This window comes from Martes martes, assembly GCF_963455335.1.
Source record: "Martes martes genome assembly, chromosome: 10".
Lineage (NCBI taxonomy): Eukaryota > Metazoa > Chordata > Mammalia > Carnivora > Mustelidae > Martes > Martes martes.
Genome location: NC_137898.1, coordinates 107,545,391 through 107,573,381, shown reverse-complemented (window position 1 = coordinate 107,573,381; position 27,991 = coordinate 107,545,391). Strand labels below are relative to the sequence as shown.

Sequence of the window (27,991 nt, the reverse complement as noted above, 5' to 3'; positions counted from 1 at the left end):
TTGGTCTTCCCTCCTAACATAGTTCCATTTTTTCCATTAAGATTTTATTCATTTATTTGACAGGAAGAGAGAGAGCGCACGCACAAGCAGGGAGAGTGGCAGGCAGAGAGAAAGGGAGAAGCAGGCTCCCCTCTGAGCAGGGATTCCCAACATGGGGCTCAATCCCAGGACCCCAGGATCATGACCTGAGCCCAAGACAGCTGCTTAACCATCTTGGCCACCCAGTGCCCTCCCGTCTACTCTTTGACTCTTCTATTAACCACTGCTAATGTAAGAGAAAATCATGGTCTGGTTAAGAAAGAAATATAAGGACACTGAGATGGGTCACATTAAACTTTATCCAGCCCAGACTGAAGTATCATTTTGGCAAAAAGGATCCTAACATGAGAACCAAAACTCCCCTTAAAACGTCAGAGAGGAGCATATCCATTTACCTTAAATAGTAAAGGTTAACTTACCTGTTCATCTGAAGCTAGATTAGTGAACAGTGGAACAATTTCACTTTTCACACTGTCTAATTCCAAAACTTTTGCAAATTCGCCCAGTTTGGAAGCAGCAGCACGTCGTACCATTGGAGTATCATCTGAGCACAAGGAACGGAAGTGCCTGGACCGGATCAAATAATGAACATGCTTCCTGTCAAACACCATCGATTAAACACCTCCAACACACACACACAGACACACAGCCATTTTAGTGGTTTTCTCTCACAAACATCAGTGGTTCTACTCATGGAAGTAACAAATAAAAAACCACTAGTACATTCAACTGAGTAATAAAGTCATGTCACCTCTTCTCCCATCCTGCTATTGGCCACTCACTGGTAACAGGGTATTATTGTGTCAATCGTTAGCTAGGAGTTCCCAATAATCCCAAATAACTAAAAAATAAAACCACCAGATCTTACTGTCTAATTTCCGCTTTGACAGCACCGGAAGCCCTGGGATAGCAAACGCTGAACAAACCACACGCAGATGTGCGAGAGGTGAACCAGTCCCCGCTCGCCAGGCGCTTCACCAGAGGCACAAAATGAGCTTCCAGGGCACCAGGAGTATGCTCCTGGGAGATCTGCCTCAGGGACTCCACAGCCTTGTCTCGAACCACAGTCTCTTCCACAGTCGCCAGACTTTCCAAAGGAGGCTGAAAAGACCAAAAAGGAAAAGCAGAGAAGAAAACTTACGGAATCAGGTTAGCTACAGATTATCACCTTTTAAAGTGACTGAAGGGAGGTGGTACATGTAAGCAGAATGTTAGCTACAGCACACCAAATGGTTACTTTCAGTTCACACAGTGATAACATATGGTGTGTCCAACCTGAAGACACGACTTCTGTAGGACAGCCAAGATCTCATGTCCCAGATGGCAATTCCCAGATGGTGTCTACAAATGACACAGTGGAGACTTGACACAATATTAATATTACCGCAAGCTGAATGACTAGGTTTAAAAGATATGGAGCCAAATTCAGATAAGATCACGTTTATTTCCTCAAGAGTAAATGCAAAAACATCAGCAACACTGGGCACCACAATTACATGATGACATCTCATCAGGCCACGGAGCCCACACAGGCTTTGGAATATTATTCTACCATTCCTGGAAATGCAAGTAACCCTTGTCCACTAGCTCCACACCATCAACTTATCTAACATAGGAAAGGCTGAGTACAGAACCTCTTTCTTCAGAATACATCCGGAATCTTATGAGCCAAACACAGAGCAGAAGTCGCTGACAGAATGATGAACAGTACAGACATGGTGGGAATCCTTGTTTGCAGCTTCAGAAATAGAAGAGGCCAAAAGGGCTGGTCTGGACTAGGATCAGTAAGCGAAGAGGACACAGTGCAGTGAAAAGTGCAAGAGGGCTGGTTCTCCGAACCACTACTTCTCTAGGTGTACATTTGAGCTAGGTATATTCAGCATAGCCATGAGCTGCAAATGTTAAAGACAAAATCCACATACAGAACTGACCAAGAGTGTGAAAGAGAATTATGAGTCAACCTAATAATGAGTCTACCTAATAATACATTTCAAAAATTGTTTGATACACACAGAAGTAGAAAGTACTCAACTTTCCTAAGAGGTATTTTAGGAGCCCTTTGAAAAGAGACTGCTTTCTTACTTGCTTACGCATGCCTCTCGTGATCTACGCTGGCAGTCACTGAGCTCCTCTCATACAGTATCCCTGGACGGTCTCTATCACCACTAAAACATAAGGCCAAGCTCCCGAGAATCAATCAGGAGTTGTCTCTGGATTTGAATTCTGCCTATTTCTCTGGGCCCTCTCCCTATGGCCCCATCTACCATTCCTGTGTACTCTGGCTCAACACACCAGCAAGGCAACCTCTTTCACACTTCCAAACCCCTCAATCAATGGATTACTGTGGCACTGTAGCACTGAGGACAGAAGAAAGAGAAGGCAGATAGGTTCCTTGCTCTAGCAGACTTTATATTCTAGGGTAGAAAGACAACTGATCAAGAAAACAATCATATGGGGGGGAGTACTCCGTGAAGAAATAGAATAGGATGATGTGGTAACAGGTGACTAAGAGGCAATTTCAGGTTGGGTGTTTAGAGAGAGGCCTCTCTGAGAAGATGCATTGAAGCTGATCTCTGAATGACAAGGAAGCAGCCACCAGAAGCTCAAAGAACATTAGAGGGAATACCCAGGGCAATAATCATAAGGCTTTATTCAAAGAACAGAAAGAAGACCACTATAAATAGAATGAGGTTATATGGGGCGCCTGGGTGGCTCAGTGGGTTCTTTGCCTTCGACTCGGGTCATGATCTCAGGGTCCTGGGATGGAGCCTGCATCAGGCTCTCTGCTCAGCAGGGAGCCTGCTTCCCCCTCTGCCTACTTGTGATCTCTGCCAAATAAATAAATAAAACATTTGAGAAAAAAAATAGAATGAGGTTATCAAAAGGGAACACGGCATGAAATAAATTCATAGAGATAGCTTATTCCTTAGTTTACAAAACCTAAGGTAGGAATTTGGATTTTCTAAGCACCAAGGCAGGAAGAGATCCATTCACTGGGTGAAGAGTGAACCAGAGGGAGAGGGTAGGAGGCAAGAATGGAAGGCAACTGGTCAGGACGTTACTACAGTAGTCTTGTGGGAAGATCATCAGGTCTAGGAAGACAAGAGAAAGGGAGAGCGAGGCAGTAGTGGGGAGGAAGGAAAGTGAACTCATTTGGATTGTATACAGAATCTATAGGAATTACTCATGCACTGAATGTGGAAAATAAGGGAAAGAGGATGCAAGAATATCTTCTAGGTTTTGGCTTGTCCAAGTGGGTAGACAGTGATGCTATTTACTGAGACGGACCACTAAATGAGAGGCATACTTTAGGGAGAAAATTGAGTTGTTTCAGGCATGTTAAATTTGAAATGCCTGTTTGACATCCAAGTGGAAAAATCACAGGCAGATATGTGGGGAGATACGAGCAGGTACTTATATTCATGGAGCGGTCAAAAATCACATTTCTACAGAAATCACAAATCAGCATCATACAGACAGCATTTAAGCCATCAGGCATACATCTCTCTCTTGTCCAACTGGTAAATTCCCAGTTATCCTTCAAAACTTAGTTTAGACATCACCCCCCAACCAAAGAAGTTTTCTTTTATCACCCTGCATTAATTTCTTTCTCCTTTCTACTGTTTAAGTACTTTGTATGTGCTTCTATTCTTCCATCTAACGCTGTACAGTAACAACTTATTAACATAGAAAGGCAGAGACCTCATTCCATTCACATTGGTCTTCTTTAACATTAACACTATAACTTCAATGACTGATATAGTAGGTTCTCAGTAAATGTCAGAGTTCCCAATCGAACTGAACTCCTCAAATCCACGAAGTAAGTCAGACGCAAACCACAGGCTTATAATCAAAGATAAAAAGCTAATAAACATTTACAAGGAGGCTGACTGGTTCAGTCTATAGAGCATGTTTTTTTGTTTTTTTGGTTTTTTTTAGGGATCTTATTTATTTGAGAGAAAGAAAGCACAAGCAAGGAGCTGGAGGGAAGAGGGAGAAGCAGGCTCCCCATGGAGCAGGGAGCCTGATGCAGGGCTCGATCCCAGAACCCTGGAATCATGACCTGAGCTGAAGGCAAACAAAGGACTGAGGTACCCAGGCACTCCAGAGCATATGGTTCTTGATCGTGGGGTTGTGAGTTCAAGACCCATACTGGGTGTAGAGATTACTTATATAAAAACTTCAATTAAAAAAAAAAAAGCCCCATGGGGCACTTGGGTGGCTCAGTGGGTTAAAACCTCTGCCTTCGGTTTGGGTCATGATCTCAAAGTCCTGGGATCGAGCCTCGCATCGGGCTCTCTGCTCAGCAGGGAGCCTGTTTCCCCCCACCCCCCTTTTTTTACCTGCCTCTCTGCCTACTTGTGATCTCTGTCAAATAAATAAATAAAATATTTTTTTTTAAAAAAGCCCCTAATAAACATTTCCCAAATTATGACACTGCTAGATGAGAATTAAGATCTCCAATTTAGGGGAGGTGGAGAAGTGCGAGAACCCACAAAAACAATCAAACCCTTTTTCTTCCAATCTCTAAACTAACAAGTAAGTCCACAGAGGCAGCAAAGAAAAGAAAAATAAGTTCTTATGCTCAGTCATAAGTGCCTACATTATTTGTTTTCCCAACAGCCAACACTGTGACTATCCATAAAAAAGATCTGCACTAAAAATGCTGTAGTGTTCCTATCACTAAACAATGTATAATTTATACTGGAAAAGTTCTGGAAAAATGGTAGGCAGAATATACTTACCAGCAAACAGTGGGCAAAGTCAGGACCTCCCACCAGGCCAGTGAAATTTCCCAGTTGCTCAGCAAGAGCTAACAGTACCTCATCCTCATCATAAATTGTATCTGGAAATGACAATAACCCGGTACTCATCAACAAGGATAGCTGGCCCAGAACGGGATATTCACACAAAACTAGAAATAGACTCAGTATTTAACTAGATAGTCCTTTAACAGCATTCTGGACCTGTTCCACACAATGAATTAGAAATTGACAATCCCATATCGATTACCTTCCTTCCCATTAGCTAAATAGTTAATGTTTTAATACTGGCCATAAGATATGCCTTGTCTTGCTTCTTTTGTACAGAAAGCATGAGGCTCAGTTTAGTACTTAATAGCATGGGTAACAAATTCTAAAAAAGAGTCTAAGTTTTGAAAGCCACTGGAAAATGGCAATGGCTATGACTTTAAGCCAAAAAGTCACAAACCTGTAAGGAATGGCAGCAGTTCCGTTCGCGTCCTTTCTACTCCAAGTGCTAGAGCAATTGTTGATAACTTCTTAATACTGTTGAGACGGAGCTTCAAAAAAATTAAAAAAAAAAAAGAAAGAAAATGCAAAGAGTGAAGTAGACAACTGTGATTTAGACCAAAAGATGAAAGTTGCAAACAGGTAGGATAATGACATACAGTGAGGAGGAGGAAAACCTTCATTTTAGATCTTACTCTATGAGGAACCTTGGGAGCAGTGGGATCACCGCTTCGTTTTAGCCAAAGGAAGGTTTCTTAAGAGCAACAATCAAAGGGCCCATTAGAAAAAGGAAAAAGAATACCACATCCAGAAAGTGAGACAATTTCAACATGAGAGCACTGTGGCATCGGTGAAGCTGGTGAAATGGTTGAACACAACCCCCGGCTTTCCAAAGAAAAAAGTTACACCAAAGCTGACACACCGACTCTTCTCAGTTATTAAGCCACCCCACTCTCTTTATACCCAACAAGCCAGGCCGGTTTCCAAGCCGAGGGAAAGGCTTTCACCCACCTGCTGCTCACAGGGCCCCTCCGGCATCTCTGCAGCCCACTCCAGGCTCCTGGGGCCCGCGCCATCCTCCTCCCAGCGCAGGACCTAACGCGCGTTCCCCCTCGCAGCACCACCCGGAAGGGGGGCCCTGGCGGGAAGCCGGTGCTCCCACAACCGCCAGGACCGGGTGGGACGCCTCAGGCGCTGGGAGAAGGGGTGCTGGAGAGGCCCCGAGGAAGGTCTGTTCGAGCCAGCGCTGCCCCTCATGAGTCTCTATCCTCCTCCCCATCAAATTTCTGCTCTAAGTCAGCCTCTTCCAGGGCCCCCCAGCCTTCCCCACCGCGGAGCCGGCCTGCCTTCTTCCCCACCACCCGCCCAACCAGGCCCGCCTCCACGCCCCGGCCCGACTCTAGTACCTGCACGTCCTCGTTGCGGAGCTCGTCAATTAAAACCGCAATCGGGTATAGCGAATCGTCTCCATCTCCTCCCGCTGCCCCCGGGCCGGTCCCGGGCCCCGCTGCGCCCGCCATGTTCTTTCTCCTCCGGCTTGTCGCCGCCGCTGCCGCCCGCCCCGCGCCCAGGCCCCGCCCCGCGCCCAGGCCCCGCCCCGCGCCCAGGCCCCGCCCCGCGCCCAGGCCCCGCCCCGCGCCCAGGCCCCGCCCCGCGCCCAGGCCCCGCCCCGCGCCCAGGCAGACGGAACTAAGGCCCAAGCTTCCACTCCGCGGAGGGGGGGGTGCAGAGTCTCTGCCAGGGTGATGGAGGTACCCGCCTGGACCCCGTTGCGGGAGCTGTACGTTTAAACTCCAGAAGAGTGGGCTGAGAAAGCGCATGGAGCCCCCGCATCCTTTACGCAGCCAAAAGAAACAGGGGCAGGAATTCACTTTGCTCATGGTGGGCTGAAGGGGTCAGGGACCTACCCGAGTGATGCGAGCTCTGCTCCTAGGACTCGGGCACACCAAAGAGGATGCCCAAGGCCAGGAGGAAAACAGATTTAGCGCCTCCCCTGACTTCATCCTGGCTCTGAGCCACCGGGTCTCCAGCCCTAATTTCCCCCGCTAGCCTCAAGCTTCCACAGAACCCCTCCGCCTCTTCCTCTGGCCTGTGAGCCAGAATTGTATCTGGCTCCTGCTCCGTAAGACAAATAACGCGGGCGGTGAGAGAAAATGAACACTGCTGTCCAAACTCCCCAGTCAATATTTTTTCCGCTTTTTCCATGCAAGCTGTTAAAAACATGCTGCTCTCTTGTTTTTGTGTTTCTTTTCAGTTTGGTACTGGAATGGTGCCTTCTGTTGTTTTTTCTTCCTCCCTCTTTTAGGTCTTTAGCATGCTAGAAGTACAACAATCAAGCAAAACTAGGACAAGCTTTAATCCTTCCAAACTGGGTGGAGTGGCTACTTTGCTTGTACAAGAAAGGCTAAACTGGCCTCCCTAGAACTCCCAGAGTCCTCAAAGGCACCAGGAGGAGGATGTGAGGGTACTGGAGTTTCTTACAAAACTTAATGGAAAGTTTTCCTTTACCCTTCTGAGGGCAGCACAGAAACACCCCCTCTTTTTTGTTCATTTTGGACTATAATTTAAGCAGCTTAGAGTGATAAACTACATATGGTTATCATAAGCTCGGAAATGGTAATAGCAGGTCTGATGAATGAAAACATAAAATTATCAATGAACACAATTTGGGAGACTTTTTTTTTAAACACCGCATTTGTCAGAGTAAACACGGTAGATAGAGACCGACAGGAGTGAAAGTTTGGGAACCAATGGACTTGAATAGCAGCTCTCAAATTAGGTCTGTGGATGTATTCTGTAGGGCTTCCATTTGGTTTTCATTTTGGTAATAATTTTTAGATTTATATAAGCATATCCTGGACTATTTGGCTCACCACTTTATAACCAGTACTGCAGCCCTATTTCAAAACTTAGGTTCGGGGCGCCTGGGTGGCTCAGTGGGTTAAAGCCTTTGCCTTCCGCTCGGGTCATGATCCCAGAGTCCTGGGATCGAGCCTGGGATCGAGCCCCGCATCAGGTTCTCTGCTCCGCGGGGAGCCTGCTTCCTCCTCTCTCTATGCCTGCCTCTCTGCCTGCTTGTGATCTCTGTCAAATAAATAAACAAACAAACAAACAAATAAATAACTTAGGTTCGCATGTGTGTTCCCCTGTTACTTTTACACCCTTCCAGGACAATGAGAAAAGAACAGAGGTGGATTTAAAATGAAAGTGATGTTTTCATGCCCAAAATGAAAGCCAAATGACACCATGGAAATGTACTGTGGCAGCATTTCCAACAGAGGAGTAGTGAGAAAACAGGTGTTACAGGTCACTTGGTGGCACAGGCACATTCACCTCAAAAGAAACTGAGCGTTCACGGGCAACACCTGAGTCACAATATACGGGATAATTCCGTCTCCTGTGTATCTGATTTGTAGATCTATTTTGGGCTTTTAGTGTATAAGAACTATATATAAAAGAACATTATATTCCTAGTTTTCAAGTTTAAGTTTAAGTAATATCGTAATAAAAATAATTTAAGTTGGGGGCTCCTGGGTGGCTCAGCCGGTTAAGCGTCTGCCTTCCACTCAGGTCATGATCCCAGGGTCCTGGGATCGAGCCTTGAGTCAGGCTCCCCACTCGTTAGGGGGACTGCTTCTCCCTCTCCTTCCTGCTCATGCTCTGTCACTATCTCTGTTTCTCTCTCTCTCTCTTTCAAATAAATAAATAAATAATCTAAGATGCCTGAGAGTTTTCACGATTTTTTTTTCCCTTTAGAAATGGATCCCAATACCATTCAAGGTTGAAGAAAGGGCCAAGAGGTTTTTTGATTTTGTACCTTACCAGTTAGAAGATCGGAGGGTGTTCCTATTGGCATGGTCGGGGCGGGGGGGGGGGGGGATCTGTTCCCTTATACTTGATGTAAAAAGTCTTCAGAAACAGTAGAGGAAGCAAGCAGAGAGAGAAGCACATTAAGTCAGTTCCACACGTGTCATCATCTACATGTTAGCTCAAGCTTAGATGACCTCATTCTGAACAAAAATTAGCACACTGATTAAACCCGAGCTATTTTGTTTAAAACTCAGATATGCTTTCCTTACCCAAGTACAATGAATTGGATACCTAAGAAATAACTATGATTAAATATGAAATCACAAAGCTGAAAAAAATAGGTGCCAGAAAATTGCCTGGTTTGAAAGTCATCAATTCGAGACTTCAATTCCCACCTCTGTCTCTGACTCACTGTGACCTGCCTCTTCCTATGCCTCAATCCCACCTCCCACCCCCTCACCCCCAATAAAACAGAGTTAACCACCTCTGGGTCCCTCTCTAGTTACTGTGATGATGTGAGAACAGAACAGGTAGTAAACATGGAGATGCTAATAAATCCTTCAATAAAGGAAGTCATTAAAACAGGCTACAGCAGAAAGAGGCTATTTCAAAAACTGGGCCAAATGGAAACTGGAACAAAGTCTAAGTCTTTTGGGGAGTGTGGTCCACAGACTATCTGAATCACCTCAGATGCATGTGAAAAAAATGCATATTCCTGGCTTGCACCCCAAATCCACTTAATCAGAACCTCTGAGAGTAGGGCGGGGCACTTGACTGTGCGCCCTCGTGATTCTAAAGCACACAGATATTCCAAAGTCACGGATTCTAAAACATCTGAGAAAACGATTTCCATGTCAACAAGCAGCTGCTCAGGAAGAGTCTGAAAAGAGTTTTGGAGGCCGCCTCTCGTCCGGAAGGAGCAAAGGACAGCGGCAACTGCCTATGGATAAGCAATTCTGTCCCTGTTGGCATGGTTTTTGCCAGGTTGAACAGATCCCTCTTCTGCTGGACTCCTGGAATACAGCTAAACACGACAAATACAGCCCTGGGCTTCTGAGCTGCGGCCACATCCTCTCTATTCCGCCTCCGGTCTCCTCCCCATGTTCTCCCCCTGCCCCACCTTGTGCCCCCCGCCGCCGACAGACACACACACACACACACACACACACACTCGAAACTAAATGACCAGGGAGTGCCAGAAGCAGCAGTTGAGATTGAGCTGGGGTTTAAAGCAACACCTGGGAAACAGCGTGAGATCCTCAGCACAGAAACACTGTGCTCGGACACCCACGTGCAGTTCACGCATCTGGTGAGTCAAGGGAAGACAGGGTCAGACTTGCCCCATTCCTGTCACACAAAGCATGGAGAATACGGAGAAGCACAAGCAGATGGGATCAACAGACATCACCTCTAGAGCTTGTAACAGCTCCCAGCATCACAGCAGAAAAGGGTCAGTCCCGCGGAAGTCTGAAGGACATGACGGTCGTGCTCTCCGGCCCCCGCCTCACGGACTCAGCTCGCGTCTTCCTCACCGTCCGCTGGGCTTTACAAAATAAATGCTCATGCAAGCCGATCTGCTTCAGAGCACCCCCCTGGAAGAGAAGGCCAAGTGCGAGACAAAGACCTGTATGCAGGTGGTTCTCTCATCTCTCAAGGCAGACCCGCAAGTGTCCTCCCATTGAACAGGCGGTCAAGAAATGGTAGATGATAACGAAGTGGTAGTTGGTCCGGTTCACACCCAGGAAACCTGAGGCACACGCAGGCATTTTCCAACTATCTTCATTTAGCAAGATGACCCTGGTAAACGGATTCCCAGGTCTGTACTTAATCCATTGCAAAGCAGTAATTATCACCTCTGCATTAATGAAATTCTGAATTTATATTTATACAATAACTGTCTGAACCCTGTGGAACTCAAGTATTTTCACCTCAAATTTTTAATTGCATTTTTACGGCTGGGAATACTTGACAAAGAAGAAGAGGCTTTGCCTAGAGTCACACAATGAGTCACCATGAATTAAGCAGCTGTGAAACTCCTCATCATGGATTATTATCACTCCTGGCCTCATCTTCTAACTCCACACCAGTTTATCACTACATATAAAAAAGGTCTTGGATTTCCAGAGCACAACTTCTCTTGAATTCTTGAGAAGAGCAAATCCAGGAAATGGGACAGCCAGTTCTGATTCAGGACAATATACACAGTGGTTAAAAGAGGGGTATGTGTATGGCCCAGTTAGTTAAGCATCTGACTCTTGATCTCAGGGTCATGAGTTCCAGCCCCACATTGGGCTCCAGGCTGGACGTGGAGACTACTTAAAAAAAAAAAAAAAAGTATACATTGAAATCAGGAAGACCCAGACTGACATCCCACCTCTGTCAATTACTAGTTGTGTGACTGGACAAATAACTTACCCTTTCTGAATCTTGGTTTCTACATCTACAGCATAGAGTGGTAAAGTTTACCTCATGTGGTTGTTAAGATTAAATAATGTATTTATAGTGCTGCAATTAGTACCTGACAAGAGTAAGCCCTCAAATATTATCCATTAATAGTTACCTGCTGAGGAAATAGAAGCAGGAAAGAAAACATTCCAATCTACTGAGTTCTGGCAACAGAGGGCCAGTATGAAAAGATGAAAGGAGTACACATGACTTTAGAGAAGACTTAACTCAAGGTGTTCCAGAAGGTTTTCTCATTGGTGAAAAACTAGGGGCAAATCTTTGCTGAGGTCTTTTGGGGCTCTTGTGAGAAATAAGATCCATAAAGGGAAGTGCTTTGTAAAGGAAAAGAGCTACACGAACGTTAGAGGTTACTAAGCAGCAAGTGTTCACTGAACTGGTGCCCACAACAAACAAAAGAAGAGAACATCTAGAGACCTGTGCTCAACGTGGGCAGGCCCCCAACTCGCAAGAACAGCAGCCAGAATGAGTGAGTACTTCCTCTAACCTCAAGGGCATATTTAAGCTACAACAGACCTGGAGATCAAACAGGCATGGCGACCTTTCTCAAAAGTCTTAAGCATTTAAGTTCTATTATGGGCTCTGACATTCTTAGGACAGACCCCTGGTTATCCCTGTACACAGCTCAACAAAAACCCTTTGTTACAAAACAAACAAAAACAAACCCCTTTTGTTACAGTGTTAAATGAAAAAGCAAGGTACACAGTGTTATTGAGGTTGTGGGCTTTAACTTAAGCTGAAAATGCTTGGAAATAATAGATTGCTCCTAAACAGGTAGTATTAAAATATTTTAAGATTAAAAAAGAGAGAGAGAGAAAGTGCCAGAACAGTGTACATAGTATCCTACTACTTATTAAAGTAGAATACACTCACATGCGCTTGTGTAAGCATAAAAAGGGGGGGGGGCTCTAGAACACACATAAGCACATTGGTTGGTTATGGGAAGATAACAGGGTACCTGGGGAACGGGATGGAAGGGAGATTTTTTCATGTTCAATATATCCACCTGAACTTTTGTTTTTTTTTTTTTACTATATACTATATTCCAGATTCTACATGAATTTCACCCATTTTTCTGCCTTTTATCTGTTTCAGGATGCAATCTAGGATACCAATATCCAGGGTGTTTATGCTTTTTGAACCATGAACCGTGAAAATTCTTATGTATTCAAACCAACCAACCTTTTGGCTCTTGGTTAGTTACCACACTGTAGACAAGATTCTGCCTCCCCTGGCTGGTCTTTCCCATGGCATCCATAAATATGGATAATGGACCACTCCCGCCAGCTGCTCCCTTCTAGCCCTGATACGTCCACAGAGTCCACATTTCCTTCTTTCTTATTTTTATAAGCCTCTATATCACCTGTCTTACACTAGCCCCAGCCAACATAAGTAATGGCTTTCAGCATGCAGGCACACTGTGCCCAGGTTCCAACTAAACAGAGGTTTGATTTAGCAAAACACAGATTACTTAAAATGTTCCTTGTACCCTGAAAGATTTTTCCTGTACAGTTCCCTGAAGATGGTTATTTTCTCCCACTGTCTTTCCTGAACTGCCCAGCAGATCTATTAGGAAAAAGGTCAGAGGAGTAAGAAAAAACCAATACTAAAGCCCCTAGACATGCCACTCACATCTCAGCAGAAATTCAGCTGGGACTATAATCAGAAACCGGAATTTTCACTAACTTCTAGGACTTCAGGAAATCAGCTCCCTTTCTGATCTAGCTGTGTGATTAAAATTAGCTGGGCCACACAGTGTTCTAAAAAAGCCCCTAGAAAGACTGACTCTGTTATCTGTGTAGTCTTACTTAAACAATCTCCAGCCTATGGTTCCTGGAGGCAGATTAGGAAGGTTGTAAAAAGACTGAAATGACTTTGGCTAGATCATGTTCTTATCTCTGCCTGTCTAATCATTCCAGATACCTCAACATAATATGCAAAAAAGGAGCTCAAGGACTGTGGACTACAAAGAGGTCTTGAAATAGGGAGTAGGAAGTCATGGTTAAGAGAGAGCCCTGGAGTCAGAATGCCTGGGTTTGAATCCCTGCTTCCTACCTAGGTGATCTTGGGCAAGATGTGTAATACTTCTTGGCATCCAGTTTAAGAAGAGGATAATAACAGTTATCAAACTCAAAATTGGTGTAAGAATTATACGAGAAAAAAAGCAACTCCAAACACTCCTGCAAGCTTAAATGTTTAATAGATGTTAGCTATCATTCATATTATTTCTCCAAAGAGCAAATCTGACGATCTAGAGGGTGTAAGAAAGAAAAAAGTAAAGGATGGGGCACCTGGGTGGCTCAGTGGGTTAAGCCTCTGCCTTCAGCCCAGGTCATGATCTCAGGGTCCTGGGATTGAGCCCTGCATCGGGCTCTCTGCTCAGCAGGGAGCCTGCTTCCCCTTCTCTCTCTGCCTGCCTCTCTGCCTGCTTGTGATCTCTCTCTCTCTCTCTCTCTCTGTCAAATAAATAAAATCTTAAAAAAAAAAAAAGGAAAAAAAAACCACACCCAAAACCCCCGAACCCAAACCCCCATGCTCGCTTTGATAGCACCTATTCTAAAATTGGACCAATACAGAGAAGATTAGCATGGCCTCTCCCAAGAATGACCCATGAATTCATAAAGCATTCCATAACTTAAAAAAAAAAGAAAGAAAAAGAAAAAAGAAAAGGAAAGAAAAGAAAAAAGAAACCAACAATATATTTCCCATATAGTTCTAAGATTGAGTTCAAAAGCAGGTGTCTATCAGATTTCACACAGATAAAGAAGCAAGTCTCCTATATCAAAGAGCTGAACTTGTCTGGTCCTCAAGGCCTGTCTGTGGATACCCTACACTTTTAAAAGTAAATGTTCTGTAAATGTTTGCTTTTCATCCCATGCCCTGAACAGGAGGAGCCATCGGAGGTATCCTAAGGCCATTACTTTAATAGGGGCGCAGCCCCTGCTAAGCACTAGTATGTTCCTTTGAGCTACTGTACTGGGGGTAATGTGAGGCATCTGATGGAGGGGAGCACCCTGCCCATTCACATATCTTTTGTGTTGCCTTTGACAATATCAGTGAGTAGAGGCAAAGTCAAGATTGTGTTTAGGACGCCCTTTGCTCATGTTTGGAAACTTGACAACAGGCAAACAGCAGGTCATTACGACTGAAAGTAGCCTTGGATGCTCTCCACCATCAACCAAAAACATGCCTTTTATTACCTATGAACACCACTGAAGTCATGTTAAAGAGAATTGAAATTAACTGAAAAGAAATTTTTGCAATTACAACAACATACCAGTGCAATGTAGGGATACATATTCTAAAGAAATGTAGCTCAGATATTTCCATTTACACTGAAATTTATACACCAAGAATACAGCAAAAACTGAAACAAAATCAGCTTCCTTGAAGAAAAGGAACTGCGAAATTTTCAGTGAGAATGGGCTGCCCTCTGCTGGGCACTTTGGGAAGTCTCCACCAGGGCTGTCGCAACAAGTTTTCAGAAACAGTGATACTTGGAAGTAAAACAAAAACAAAACCAAAAAAAAAAAAAAGGCCGCAAAAAACCATGGCAACAAACTTAAACTTCGGTGTTATTTTTTAGACTATCTCCAGTAATCACAGACTGTGAAAACACAATTATAGAAAAGGCCCAAGGGAAGGGGAAGGGGATACTTAAAAAAAAAAAAAAAAAAAAGGCAAAAAAAACCCGCCTAAGATTCTTTTATAAATGTAGCACTGTAAAACCAGCCTCTTTTGCTACAGAACTCCACAAATATTTTACTGGCAAGAAAAAAAAGAGTGAGAATATATTCTCGGAAATACCCGGGAGGCTGAGTGAAGTTTTGTTAATAGAGGCAAGAAAGCAGCAAAGCCAACGGCTGAATGACACATGGAGTTTTCTTGTCGGTTGAGTGCGCACACTTCAGGTCACTTCTCTCAAAATGAGATTAACCTTTGCTCTCGTGTCTGTGTGTGCATGGCGGGGGTAGGAGGGTAGCAGCAGCTCCAGAGGGACTCGGCCGCAAACCAGGGGCACAGCAACCAAGGCGAGGTCTTCACTGCATGTGTCCCAGAGTGGGGGGTATATATAAGCTCTACGAAGCAGGCTCACCACCCGCCTGCACTTGTTTCATTCCGCTCACAAAAGCCACAGGCTCTTACCTGAGCAGACCAAGCAGTGCTGGTCGACAGGGTTTGAACTGGAAGACCAGGCAGCCTTCCTCAAGGTTGGCTCCCCCTGCTCCAACACACTCCTCCCAATCCATCAATAAAATGGCACTTGAATGGGTCTGAAATTGCCAAAATGGGTCATTTCTCTTTTCCAGATGTGTTGCCATTCACATGTGCTGGAAGGATCAGTGGGAAGAGAACTACAGGAAATCATTAACATCCATTAGTGTACATCAGTACCGTATTAGTTAATTGTTTCCCAGAAAGCAGGGCCCAGAGAGAATGGGTAATAAGGGCAGGTAAGGTTTGAGAGGCAGTTAAAAAAAAAAAAAAAAAAAAAGTGGGGTTGGGAGGATGGCAAGAGGTGTGGATGGAAGCTTGCATGCATAGCCGGGGATTATAACTAGAAAAAAACACCGAACATTTTGCCTACTCAATTACCTTGGATCTCTGGAGTGATTATTTGCCTTCCAATCTATAATGGCAATAGCAGCAGATAGAAAAATCACATAAAAAGTCTGTTGTTGTTGTTTTTAGTGATGCCAGGGCCCATCTGCGACCACAAACCCAGAATTCCTTGGGGGGACCCAAGCAGACAGCGGCAATTTTGTAAAGGGTCTCCGGGCAAGTCTGTCACGCAGCTCTGCCTGAGGATCACCGCTTTACCGTCACGTCCTCTCCAGCACTGAGGGTGACGCCGCCGAGGCGGCGAGCAGGCAGCCCCAAGAGCAGGCAGACCCAAGAGCACACCCTTCTCATTCGGCAAGCTGAGGTTCAAGACTTCAAACAGTAACTACAGGACAATGGCAGCTGTTGCCAAACACCAGTTCTGCAGGTCAGTGAAGGCCCAAGAGAACCCTCCTATGGTGGGGGACGGCTGGAACCTGTGTTGTAAGTCTGTGAAAAACCCTGGGCAGAATACATTTAATTCACACACTGGAACCATCGAGAGTCAACAGCTCACACTTTCATCTCCAGGCATGTTGTCACACAACAAGCAGCCCAGAAACCAGAAGAAAAAAGAAAGAAAGAAAGAAAACAGGAACAAAGAGAAAACACTACTACACTTAAGTATTTTATGAAGACACCTAAGGGTCACTTAAAGCCATTTTTTTTTAATGCACCCAAACAGGTAGCGTTATTTAATCCAATTTTTAATTTCATCATGAGCTATTTCTGTGAAGAAGATACAACAGGAATTCCCAGTCTGTCGCTACAATTCTGTAACTTCATACCCCATCTCAATTTGCCTTGTTTTGTTTATCAAATCCATGACTTATGATTTGTTTCAATGTCAGGTCTATGTTAAACTCCACAGCTGACAAGAGCCAAAACAGCCTTCAGTTTAAAAAAAAAAAAAAAATCACCCACTAGCTTGGTATTATTGAATTTGAACGGATCCCTTACAAAGCCATCCTGCAGGTAGACCTCCCTTTCCTAGCACGCCTGATAGGAATGGAGCACTCCTTCACACCTGGAGGGGAAGCCATCTGGCCCAAACTCATTCAGAAGGTCTCCTGAGCTAAGTCTGACAGTCCAAAATCAAATAATAATAGAAATATTCAATAAAGGTACCAAATCTCTTTTTAGAAGGAATCTGGGGAATCTGCCTTAGTGTGAAAATCTGTGTGTGCTCCGGGAGAATTCCTAAAACACACACAATATTGAGCCACATTCACGCCTTCCAAACTGCCCTTGGACCAGAGGACTTACAACTTGCTATGTTTTCCCTGGTCTAAAAATTTGCCAAAGTGAAAGCAAAAGCTGTGTATTAGTTGTAGGTTTCTTTCTACTTTTTTTCCTCCACTGTCAACAAACATGTACACTACCAAAATGTTCAGGGAACTGCCTAGAGCTCTGGGAATACACACAAGTGTGACATGGGCTTTGCCACAGTTGTGCCAGCGATGTTCCTGAGGGGCTGGTTTACAAGCATCCTGTGTCAAGGTCCCCTGCCATTAGCAAAGACACTAGGTACTTGTGAGGGGTCAGGAAAGGAAGTAATCCTGTAGTCTAGAACAGCTTCACAGACAAGAGACAGACTCAAGCTGCCCTTTCAAGTCAGAGTAACGGAAGAGAAGGATGACATTCTAGACAGAGAAAAATAAGTTAAGGCTGTGGATTTCTCCCTCCTGGAATTATATTAATAAAGCACCCTTCTCTGAACTGACTTGACAGAAATAAACCAAGTTTCGTGGGCATTTTGGGTTCTACGGAAAGAAAACTGGTAACCAATAGTATAAAACCAGATAACTACTAAGAGTTACTGGTTATAGGAACAAGGTATGGGAATGATACTAGGAATTCATTCACAAAAAAGCATTTTATTGCTCCTGACAACCCCCAAAGGGGGAAATTACCTATTAAATATTACCAGATCCACGCTTCTGTGAATGTGAAAACTGTCAGAGTCCAGAGATTTTCCATCCAAAAGCCTAGGGTGGATCCAAAAAGGATCACTTTTTAGGCACAACACTGACCCGCTGAATAATCGTCCCAGCGCTCCCGATGCTTGGCTTTTCCACTAGTACAATAACACTAACCCTCACGGGGCTTTCATAAACAAAGGCTTCTTCCTAGAGTTTTCTGAATAAACATTCCAGGCTATTTGGCCTGGGGGAGGCAGGTCTATATGCTGAAGGGTCAGAGTGGTGGAGATGGGAGGAGCTGAGTTTTAATCTCCGCCAAAGATTTAAAACCTAGATGCAAAAGAGAAAATATCACCCTAAGAACAAGAAAATCAAATTGCCAAGATTTATTTAACTTTTTCGTTTACAGAAAATGCAGGTATGTAATATAAACACTGACAAGTGAGATAAAGGACGGGGATCAGGAAGACAAATGAATTGGACAAGACTCTTGCTTCAACACTGCTCTGCTTCCTGATTTCACGTGCAGCACGAATTACATGGTCATATATGTCGGAAAAATTAAAAGTAACATTCACCTAGATTTACCAAAACAGCAGAGGGCCTCTGAAATCCAATGCCACACAGAAGTCTGATCTGTTGCCAAAGGACAAAGCTAGGCCCACATCCATCTATCCATTTACTCGAGGCATTTCATGTAGTGACTTAAGAATTTACACGTGCGCTTTAATAGGCTGTGGAGGCAAGGATGAAATTGTGCCTCTTTGCCCTCTTCAGAGAAAATAATTACAACAGAGCTGCCAGACACTGGGTAGATGACAGCATAATCACAGTGAATTATCTCAATAAATCCCATGAAACGCAACACAATAAAGGACAGCGATTGGTACTTTGCCCCAACAGACACTCCAGATCTAATGCTATAAAATCACATGCGGTTTTTAAGGCTGTTCCCCAGAACTCCAAACCAGGAAAAATGACCCAAACAAATGGTTGAGATCAAGTCACCTTGATTTACAACAATGTGTTTCTAAACTTGATTTCAATGATAAAAGAGTATGGGTTCCCATTTTCAATGATTATCCCAAGAGATTAAAGTGACTGATCGATCTTTCACCGGAGTGTACCGGGTGATAGGCACACTTTGATGACAGATGCCTAATACAGCATCTGGTTCACTCATGGGGCTCAGTTTCTTAAGATCTGGGGTTCAGATAAGGCTGCTTGAGATCTAAAAATCAGGGGGACGCCTGGCTGACTCAGTCTGAAAAGCACGTGACTCTTGAGCGCAGGGTTGTGAGACTGAGTCCCACTCAGAGATCACTAAGAAATAAATGAACTTTAGAGATCAGCAAGCCCTGCAACTGCCAAGTACACCCACTCCCTCGCTCAGCTCCATAATCAAAGTTCTTAGAAATAATCTGTGGTCCTTCATTTTTCAATACTCAACAACCTGGGGAGAAATGAGTGCCCCAGAGACTACATGTTCATGGTGAGCAGAGTTTTGGTAGCTCATGCTGAACATGGGTTCTCCAGAAGAGAAAGGCTTGTGTGACCAGGTGTTTCAAAACTCTTTCCCAGGCAAATCTGGCCTCCCTGGGGTTGTTGAGATTGAGATTTTTCTTTAGTGTGGTTATGTAACACCACATGAGAAATACTCATTATTATAACAAAAAACATTCACCTTTACATCCCTTACCCACAGCATTTGGCACAGTGTTCCATCTATTGTGCTCCCTAAAGATGGACCTAGAACAGAGGAAACCGAAACCTGGTCTTAAAAGGGGTGGGAACGGATATTCCCAAGGAATCCCTGGATCAATTGTGATCTTTTTTGTGCTCTATTACAGTAAGTTCTTACTCAGAAGGCTTTTTTTTTTTTTTAAACATGCAAGATGATAAAATAGACCAGCACTGTATCACTCAGATCAGGAAAACAGCTACTCACCCTGGACCTCCGTGATGGGGCTCATTTACTTCTGCAAAAAGTAGAGGGCTTTAGCCCTTGTGAATGACAGTATGCTGTTCTGCAGGTAGGACAAGTTCTTTCACCAAAAATTCTCTACCCTGGAGTCAGACCACAGAAGCCAGTATTTGGCTCAGAAAGCAGGGACCAAATACTAGGTTAAATGCCAGAAAACTTTAAAGCAGCAAGTGGGACCCTGGCTTATCTTCACTCTCCAGTTACTGTTTTAAGCTGTCTACACTGAGTTCCTCTCCAACGCTTCAAACCCAGAAATTCCATTAGAGGGATACCAAGGAGGAGACTTGTCATGTGGGAACCGGCCATTTCCTCCCCTATGACTTCTCTTCTCCTCTCTTGGGATCAGTTCCTGTTGGAAAGCCCTTCTCCCTGAAAAATGAAAGATGAAACCTCTGGAAAATAGCTTTATCCTCTATGCAGATACTAGACACAATTACCTTGAGGGAAATAAGGCACCTAGAATAGGACCCCAGATGGCCTATGTGGGAATCCAACCGATAGATCCTGTGGGGCTGCCAAGGAGCAGGGCTTCCAAACACGAGCACTACTTTCCTGCCACAGGCTGGGCTGCATGGTAGGGTGCTGCTGTGACGGGCTGACAGGCACAGTGGAGGTTCTGAAGAACTCCAAGAAATACAGGTAAACGTCTTCCTTAAAATAGAAAGTTACATTATCTATCGGGTCTCTGGCCAACACCATCATTCTTCCAAGTGAGGTCTTCAGAGTCGAGAGAGGAAGTAGGAAGAGCACTAGGGGAGCAGTTAGGGGACCCAGGTTCCAGTCCTAGCTTTGTTACTGACTGGTCATGTGATCTTGGGCATGCCACTTGACCTTCCCCGTGCCCCCACCCCGAAGTGATTATCTGTAAAATGGGGATAAAACCACTTGCCTTGTCTGCCTCACGCCATGATTGTGAGGACCAAATGAGATAATGTAGAAGTGCTTTGTAAACTGTGGAGTACTGTATGTATAGTCACAGTATATACTCATTACATTTTAATCAGGTCTTTATCATTGCCTATTTGACTAAAAGTGCCCCCATGCAGAATGTGCTTTGCAATAGACAGACTCAAAAATCAGTGCTACAAATACACACTGGCCTTTTCCACTAGGGTTGTGAAAAAAAGGGAAAGTCTTAATTTCCTCAGAAATGGCCTCAGAATACATTACTTAAAAATGTGAGGCCATCCAAACCTACCAAGTGATAGAATTAATTTTCTCCAAAAATGTCCTGTACAATTATGGCCTGGTCTCTGGATACTACCTTTCTACAGAGAAGTCTTGAATTCAAGAAACGGCATGCTAAAACTTAAAGAAAACATAGTTACGGTTTGTTGTAAAGGAAATAAAATGAAAATAAGAGGCATCCTATATAATGAAATTAGGTTACAGTTCCTCAAATGGTTGCCTTTTTTCCTGAGATATCTCCAGGACGGGGTCCTAGTCCTGTGAAGTGCTTAAGAGAAGCTTAGTCTTGCACGAGGTGAAAAGGACATGTAGGTTGGCAATTAGGCTGTGCTCATTTTCAGCACTAGGATTTGAACAAGGAATGCTAGGAGCTGCCAAACAGCTTTGGTGGAGAAAGCCCATATGGCCCAAAAGAGGCTTGCTAGTTCTCAGATGCCAGGCCAGAGCATGGAGAAGAGTTTAACGCGGCCATCCAGTTCTGGGATTTTCAATTCTTCCTGTAAGGTGGTTCTGCTCTTCTCCGGTCTAGTAAACAATTGAACAGAAGAAAAACAGTAAGATGTAGAGTAACATTATCTACCAGACTGTAGGGCCTTTTTCTGCCCAGCTGCAAAAAGTTTACATGCAGAACAGAGACACAGGCAAGACGTGAATGTGAATGACTCTGATCAGCCCAAAGCACCCAGATTCCAGCATCCGTGTGAGACCGCCTTTATTACAAATGTTACAAATGATGACTTGGAGGGAGTCCCGTCAGTGCAATCGCTAGTTAAGAGGATGGTCATCCTTTGGGGCCACAGGCGTGTTGCTAACCTCCACTTTTCTTCCTGATTTGCTTTGCTTTCCGGGGTTTGAGGATGGTATAGTTTGCATACGCTGTATACTGATCTGACAGGAAGGGGACATAGAATGCCCGCAGCAACCTTGAAGATCTGAAAAACAAGAAAGCAAAAAGAAAAAGACAAGACAGAATTTCATCATTTGAGAGAATTTACCAGCAGTGTTGAAAATGGAAGTTACGTAAGTGCAGTAGTGATCATATTCTATGTATGTAGCACAGAAAAAATCTGTCATTTAACTACTGGATCATGAAAACAGATTTAATCAAGACCAAGTACCTTGTCTCCAACACCAAAAGGATGGTGTCCCTAATAAGCCACAGGGTTTCCTGCAGAATAGCTCTAGGCCTTCACTTTGCATAGAATACACCATAGAAAAGTTTCAGGTCAATCAAAGGACTGCTATTACTGGAATAAATTCTTAACACCCAAGCGGTTGCTGTATCTAAGACTGCAGACATGCCAAATGCTCCAATGATCCTGATTCCAGTTCTAAGTTTCCTAGGAGAGGTAAAGAAAGCCATGTCCTGGGCTTCCTGTGCAGCGTTCCAGCAATGCCTAAATTAGAGGGAGAGAGTATACACACAAGCTCATGTCTCTGGCAGGTGACAATATACCCACTCGTTACCAAAATACACAAACAGTGGAAAATCTGAATTTCTCATGAGTCTCTGAAGAATGTGGGAAAATGCCTCCCGTGTATCGAACGCTCAGTATGGGACAAGCACTGGAAAAAGTGCTCACACTTTTAAAAACCCTATTTGAGGGGCGCCTGGGTGGCTCAGTGGATTAAGCCGCTGCCTTCAGCTCAGGTCATGATCCCAGGGTCCTGGGATCGAGCCCTGCATCTGCCTCAGCATCCCTGCTGAGCAGAGAGCCTGCTTCCCCCTCTCTCTCTGCCTGACTCTCTGCCTACCTGTGATCTCTCTGTCAAGTAAATAAATAAAATCTTTAAAAAAAACAAAACAAAACAAAAAAACCCTATTTAATTCACCCAATAACCCCATCAGGAAAGTGCTGTTATTATCCCTACTTCGTTATACATGGACACCTGAGGCTGCTACAGATGAAGTAACTTGCTCAGGGTCACACAGTAAACCATAGAGCCCTCATTGAAACCCAGATTTGATTCCAGATTCTGCACTCGGTAACCCGCGCTCTTGATCTGCACCACGGTTTATCCTGCATCCCAGACACAGGCTAACCGAATTCATCACTTCCTAGAAAATGTGGCAGCGAGAGTCTGGAATTCTATATGAAGTCTTACTTCTTGACTCTGCTTTCTGAGTCTGAAAATCACAAGTTGGCCCAGTTACTGCCACCCTAAATGAGGGAGCCGAAGAGTGTTCTGCTGCCAGTCCTCTTCCAGACTCTAAACTTGTAAATGTCATGTCAACGTGGCATTTGTCCTGGCAGCCTCCCTCTGGCTTTGGCAGGCTCCCACAGTGCCTGCACACAATGATATCGTGCTTGGCATACACACCTCTTCGATTCTCCCCAAATGGGACGCTGGCAGTGCGCTGTGCTCAACAGAGATGCACTTTATTTCAACAGCTAACAGCTCAAGGGCTTTGATAGAAAAGAGGCTTAGAAGAGACTCCCGAGATAAAGCCGGCCTGCTAACAAAATGAACAGGAGGAGGAAGCACCCACCTCCGTCAAAGAGAAGTTAGTTTATCCTTTCTGTCCATGCTGCACAGAGACGGGGAAGGTCAGAACAGAGAATGGTAAGCCACAGGAAACTCCTGCAAGCTTCGGTGTAGTAAAGAGAGGCTGAGACTAATTCAGTTGTCATTTCCATGCCAGTGGACTCTGCAATCAAAGCCTCGTTAACAAGGTCAGTTCAGCCCTTCAGGCAGCTCCAGCAGAACATCGGGTCTGCTGGGTCCAATCTGAGTGTTTCATTTCTTTTTTTAACAATTTCTTACTATTTGGGGAGACTTAGTTCATAATGTTATTTGCTTTAGAATCTTCTTAAGAACAAAGAGAAATTCTCCTTATTTTTAAAAATAGAATAAAACTCATTCTATCTTGTAATTACCATATGGATCCACTGCCACCTTTTATAATTGGAGCTATATTATGGGATCTTAGTGGTTTTATTTATTTTTTCCTGTATCTCAGATTAATTACAACTACGTTTTTTAAGAAAAGTAAAATAAGACAAAGGAAAATGATGAAGTCATCAAAAAGATGATGCAAAAGTAATCACTATTGCATTATATCCTGCAATTTTCTAATTGCATTGCCCAAATTATTGTATCATCTTTCAATAAGGTATAAAAGAGCTGAGACACTATCTTTGCAGTCGGCTTTTAACTTTCATTGAGCACGACTGAGAATGCAGGATCTTTAAATTTTCTGTCCATAATGACAATGAGAAGAAAACGGACAGAGGGAGACATTTCACAATTAGTAGATCAGAAATGGGTGCAAAGAGACGAAGAGCAGCAGCCCTAGAGAGGATGGTGACACCGATCCTACGTAGAAGGTCTGACTCGGAGTCTTCAGAGGACTGTATCCTCTGCAATATATATGGACGAGTCTTCTCCAACTCAGGAATTAAAGAGTGAGCGATGTATTTCTCAGAACTAAAAGAAAATAAGGTATTTGATTCAGTTAGTTACTCCACAGGGAGGACTTCATCAATGTTTTGCAGCAAGAACCTAGACCACCCTGTTACATTTAAAAAGGCATAGGACCATATTCCTTCAACTTTTATGATGTCTGTGGGCCAAATTTTATTCGATATAGTCCCTAAGTGGACAAATGCTGAAGGCAGGTTAGTATATGAAGGTGACTAGAAAGGTATATATGGGGAAGAAATTTAAAAATTCAATGGATCTATCATTTTAGTTGGTTTATAAATCTAAGAATGACAATGTCTGAACTGTGGAGCCAAGAAGATAGTTACATTCTCTTCAACAAAATTATGAGCCATTAAAGGTTTCAAGAAATTCTAGTTTTTCACTTTGATGATGCAAGTGCTAGAACAAGCAGAAGTGATAAGCTAGAATCTACTGGAGATATATTTAAAATCTGGAACCAGTACTTCCAAGATGGATATATTCCAGGTCCATGCATGACAACTGCATTCACAGGGGTCCATTTCAGGTATCTATGTATCTACGTATATCTATTCTGAACCAGGAGAATATGGAACAAAAATTCACGGTCCCTACATTTAAATTATTAAGATTTCAAATGAAGGTTTTATTTTTGTTTTACTAAGCTCTTATTCTTATTTTTGTAAGTCACTTATAAAATAACTACAAAATGTAAAAAAATGAAATGTCTGTTGAGCAAGACAGTAAATGGCAATGGAGTATTTTTCTTGATGTGCTGATAGATCATGCCCAGAAACTCCAGAAGAGATCTTGGGCCATACAGAGGATATCATCAAAAATACTGACTGCCCTGAAATGGAAGAAGGGCCACTATGCATCACTGTTGAAGGAAAAGGTGGACTGAGACAAAGGTAAAAAGATAAAGTAGATTTGGACAGAGTATGTGCAATACATACGAATGGATTAGTAGCAAGAATATATGCAACGAAGATGACAAGTGACTCCACAGGGGAAAATGACAAAGAACATGAACACAGAAAAGAAACACAAATTGCCAACACTAGTGATCTAGTTGGGAAATACAGAATATAAATGATACGTAATGATGACACAGCAGTCACTAAATACTAAAAGCGAATACCAAAGTTCAAAGTGATAATATACCCACCGAGAAGAGAGGACAAACACTGAGGGTTGCATAGGTGTGGAAAAAGCATTTACTGTATCATTTCATTTTCTCCATCCAACATTCCAAGATATACTCAAAAGAAAGGCAACTTGCTCTTTCATTACCAAATCTACAGATCTTAGGTTAAGTGTTCTGTCCACTCAGCACCCACCAGAAAAATGGCTTGAATAAAATCCAAACTCTTTCTCATGGTCTACAAATCCCTAGGAGATCTGGCCCTTGCTTACTTGTCCCACCTCCCCTTGCACATTGTCCTCCTGCCCACTCCACTCCCACCACACCAGCCTCTTACCAGTCCCTCCCTACCCTATAGCCTTAACATGCTGTCCCTCCTCTCCCTGGAACATGCTTCCACCCTGTTTTTCTCATAATTAAGTCTGACTCATTTTTTATTCTTCATCTTGGGGGCAACTTTGAGAGGTCTTGCCACGTCCTAGGAAAGCCTGGGTTTCCCTTTTTATCAGTTATTCTCAGTGCACCTCGTGTGTTTATTACACTCTTCACAATTTGTAATTATACATTTATTTGTTGGTTAACTCATTTACTGTCTGTCCCCAACAAGCCCTCCCCAGATTTCTGGGACCAAATCTGTTTTATTTACCAACAGCACAGTGTCTGGCACAGAGTACGTGCATAGTGGTGCTGAAGAACAGATGCTGGATGGATGGATGGATGGAAGGCAGACAGGGAAGGAGTGAAGGAAAGAAAAGGGATGTTGCAGAGAGTGAGGGAGTCATTATATACAAATGAGATCTGAGTTTAACTCAATTCATTCCTTCCACCAGTGACTGGACACCATGTCAAGCAATGGTTTAAATGCCAGAAAAACAGTGGTGGACAGAAGATTCCCACTCTCAAAGGGGAATTCGAAGTCCCATTGATGTGTGGTTTGTAATGACCATCTTGCTAAGGACAAGCATAGGTCTGCCTTGGATACCTCGAGAGGTCTGTGAAGCACCCTGATTCTGCCATGCTTCTTCAGGGAACAATCACAAGAAATTCAGCACCAATTCTATTATGTGTTCAGGAAGCAAGAAGTCATTTCTAGTTAAGCCTGAACACAAAACTATAAAAAAGGTAGGGACTCTGTATAAGGAGAAGCTAAGAAGAATTTATTTACGTACTTATTTATATATTAATTTTTAAGGTTTTACTTATTTGAGAGAGAGAGAGAGAGAGCAAGAGAGGAAACACAAGCCGGGGAGTGGGAGAGAGAGAAGCAGGCTTCCTGCTGAGCAGGGAACCCGATGTAGGGCTGGAGCCCGATGTGGGGCTCCATCCCAGGACCCTGGGCTCATGACCTGAACCGAATGCAGATGCTTAACGACTGACCCACCCTGGTGCCCCTAAGAAGAATTTATTCATCATCAGAGCTTGGCGTTGGAAAAAACCTTATTAGAATGTGAATCTCCTTTTCTCCTAGAGATTCTGCTTGTCGTCTTTAAGAACATTACCTACCTTTGAAATCTAAAGCAACTAGTATCTTCTAGAAGATAAAACGAGCAGTCAATATACACACCTCTGGATATGTATGTTGATTCTAATTTTTTTAAATCCAAAACCCGAGTTGGCTTGAATTCTTCACTTCTAACACTATAGCTGCTGCTCTAAATTTATTTCTTTACCATCAATAGCTTTAATATGTTAAACACAACTGGGGCCTTTAAGTTGTGTTATTATTGCTGGAAGAAGGGAACTGAAATCAGTTATTTGCCTTTAGTGAAAGAAAAGGGCAGTGGAGCGCTGGAGTAACATAGTCCAGGAAACACTCGGAGACCTGGAAACAAAGATCAGACTGAAATACAAATCAGAACAAACTAACGTCTATCAAAACTCATAAAACAATGTCTGTAATAATGTGAAATGCCAAAGTTTTGCCCTAGGGAAGCACAGGCAGCATAATTTAGGGAGACGCAAAACGTGTGCCTCCATGATGGAAACTGACTTCCCCTCCCAGTGAGAAAGTCATTTAAGCAATTCAAGGATGAAATCGAGGTGGACAAAGCAATTGCCCGAATAGCATAATTAGCCGACAGCTCAGAATGTTTTCTAATTCAATTACCAGCCCTATTGATCAGGGCTGGGGAGGGTTCTGCGGCAGAGATTTAAATCTGCCCTTGCTGACGTGTAGGGAAGACTGCCAGCCAGCCCCTGAGGTCGCCAGCTCAACAGGCACAAATGCAATGCTGGGTCAATTTTTCATGTTAAAAGGAAAACATCCAGGGGTGCCTGCGTGACTCAGTTGGTTAAGCATCTGCCTTCAGCTCAGGTCATGATCCAGGAGTCCTGGGATGGAGCCTGGTGGGGAGGGCTCCCTGCTCAGTGGAGAGTCTGCTTCTCCCACTCCTGCTCCCCCTGCATGTGTGCTCTCTCTGTCAAATAAATCTAGAAAGAAAGAATGAAAGGGAGAGAGGAAGGAAGGAAGGAAGGAAGGAAGGAAGGAAGGAAGGAAAAAGAAAAACACCCTTATCCTCGGGTTTTCTAATTTTCATCTATCCATCTGAACATGAATACCCCTGTGAACCTCTAGTCTAAACCCATTGCCAGTTCTTTTTTACTAAAGCTGGTTTCCTGTCTTTTTGTCTCTCTTGCACTTAGTTCGTACTCCAGTGACAGACTGTCCACGACCTCAGCACAG

The 27,991-nt window shown here is 43.7% G+C and overlaps 2 protein-coding genes across 2 annotated transcripts in view; both read right to left on the bottom strand.

Annotated features, from left to right (window-relative positions):
- The window catches only part of PPP2R1B (protein phosphatase 2 scaffold subunit Abeta), a gene marked incomplete at its 3' end in the record, with an annotated part of 32,353 nt that extends 26,002 nt beyond the window's left edge, over nt 1–6,351 (bottom strand). Inside the window, 5 exon segments of the mRNA XM_080816152.1 lie at nt 459–606; nt 908–1,140; nt 4,785–4,885; nt 5,251–5,341; nt 6,197–6,351. Of these exon segments, the coding sequence (XP_080672278.1) occupies nt 459–606; nt 908–1,140; nt 4,785–4,885; nt 5,251–5,341; nt 6,197–6,310 (687 nt within the window). The 5' untranslated portion in view covers nt 6,311–6,351.
- Nucleotides 6,352–17,958: 11,607 nt separating this feature from the next.
- The window catches only part of ALG9 (ALG9 alpha-1,2-mannosyltransferase), a 95,426-nt gene continuing 85,393 nt past the window's right edge, over nt 17,959–27,991 (bottom strand). The window contains exons 15-16 of the mRNA XM_080815855.1: nt 21,573–21,691; nt 17,959–21,284 (exon numbers count right to left, since the gene is read on the bottom strand). Of these exons, the coding sequence (XP_080671981.1) occupies nt 21,247–21,284; nt 21,573–21,691 (157 nt within the window). The 3' untranslated portion in view covers nt 17,959–21,246. The remainder of the gene's footprint in view (nt 21,285–21,572; nt 21,692–27,991) is intronic.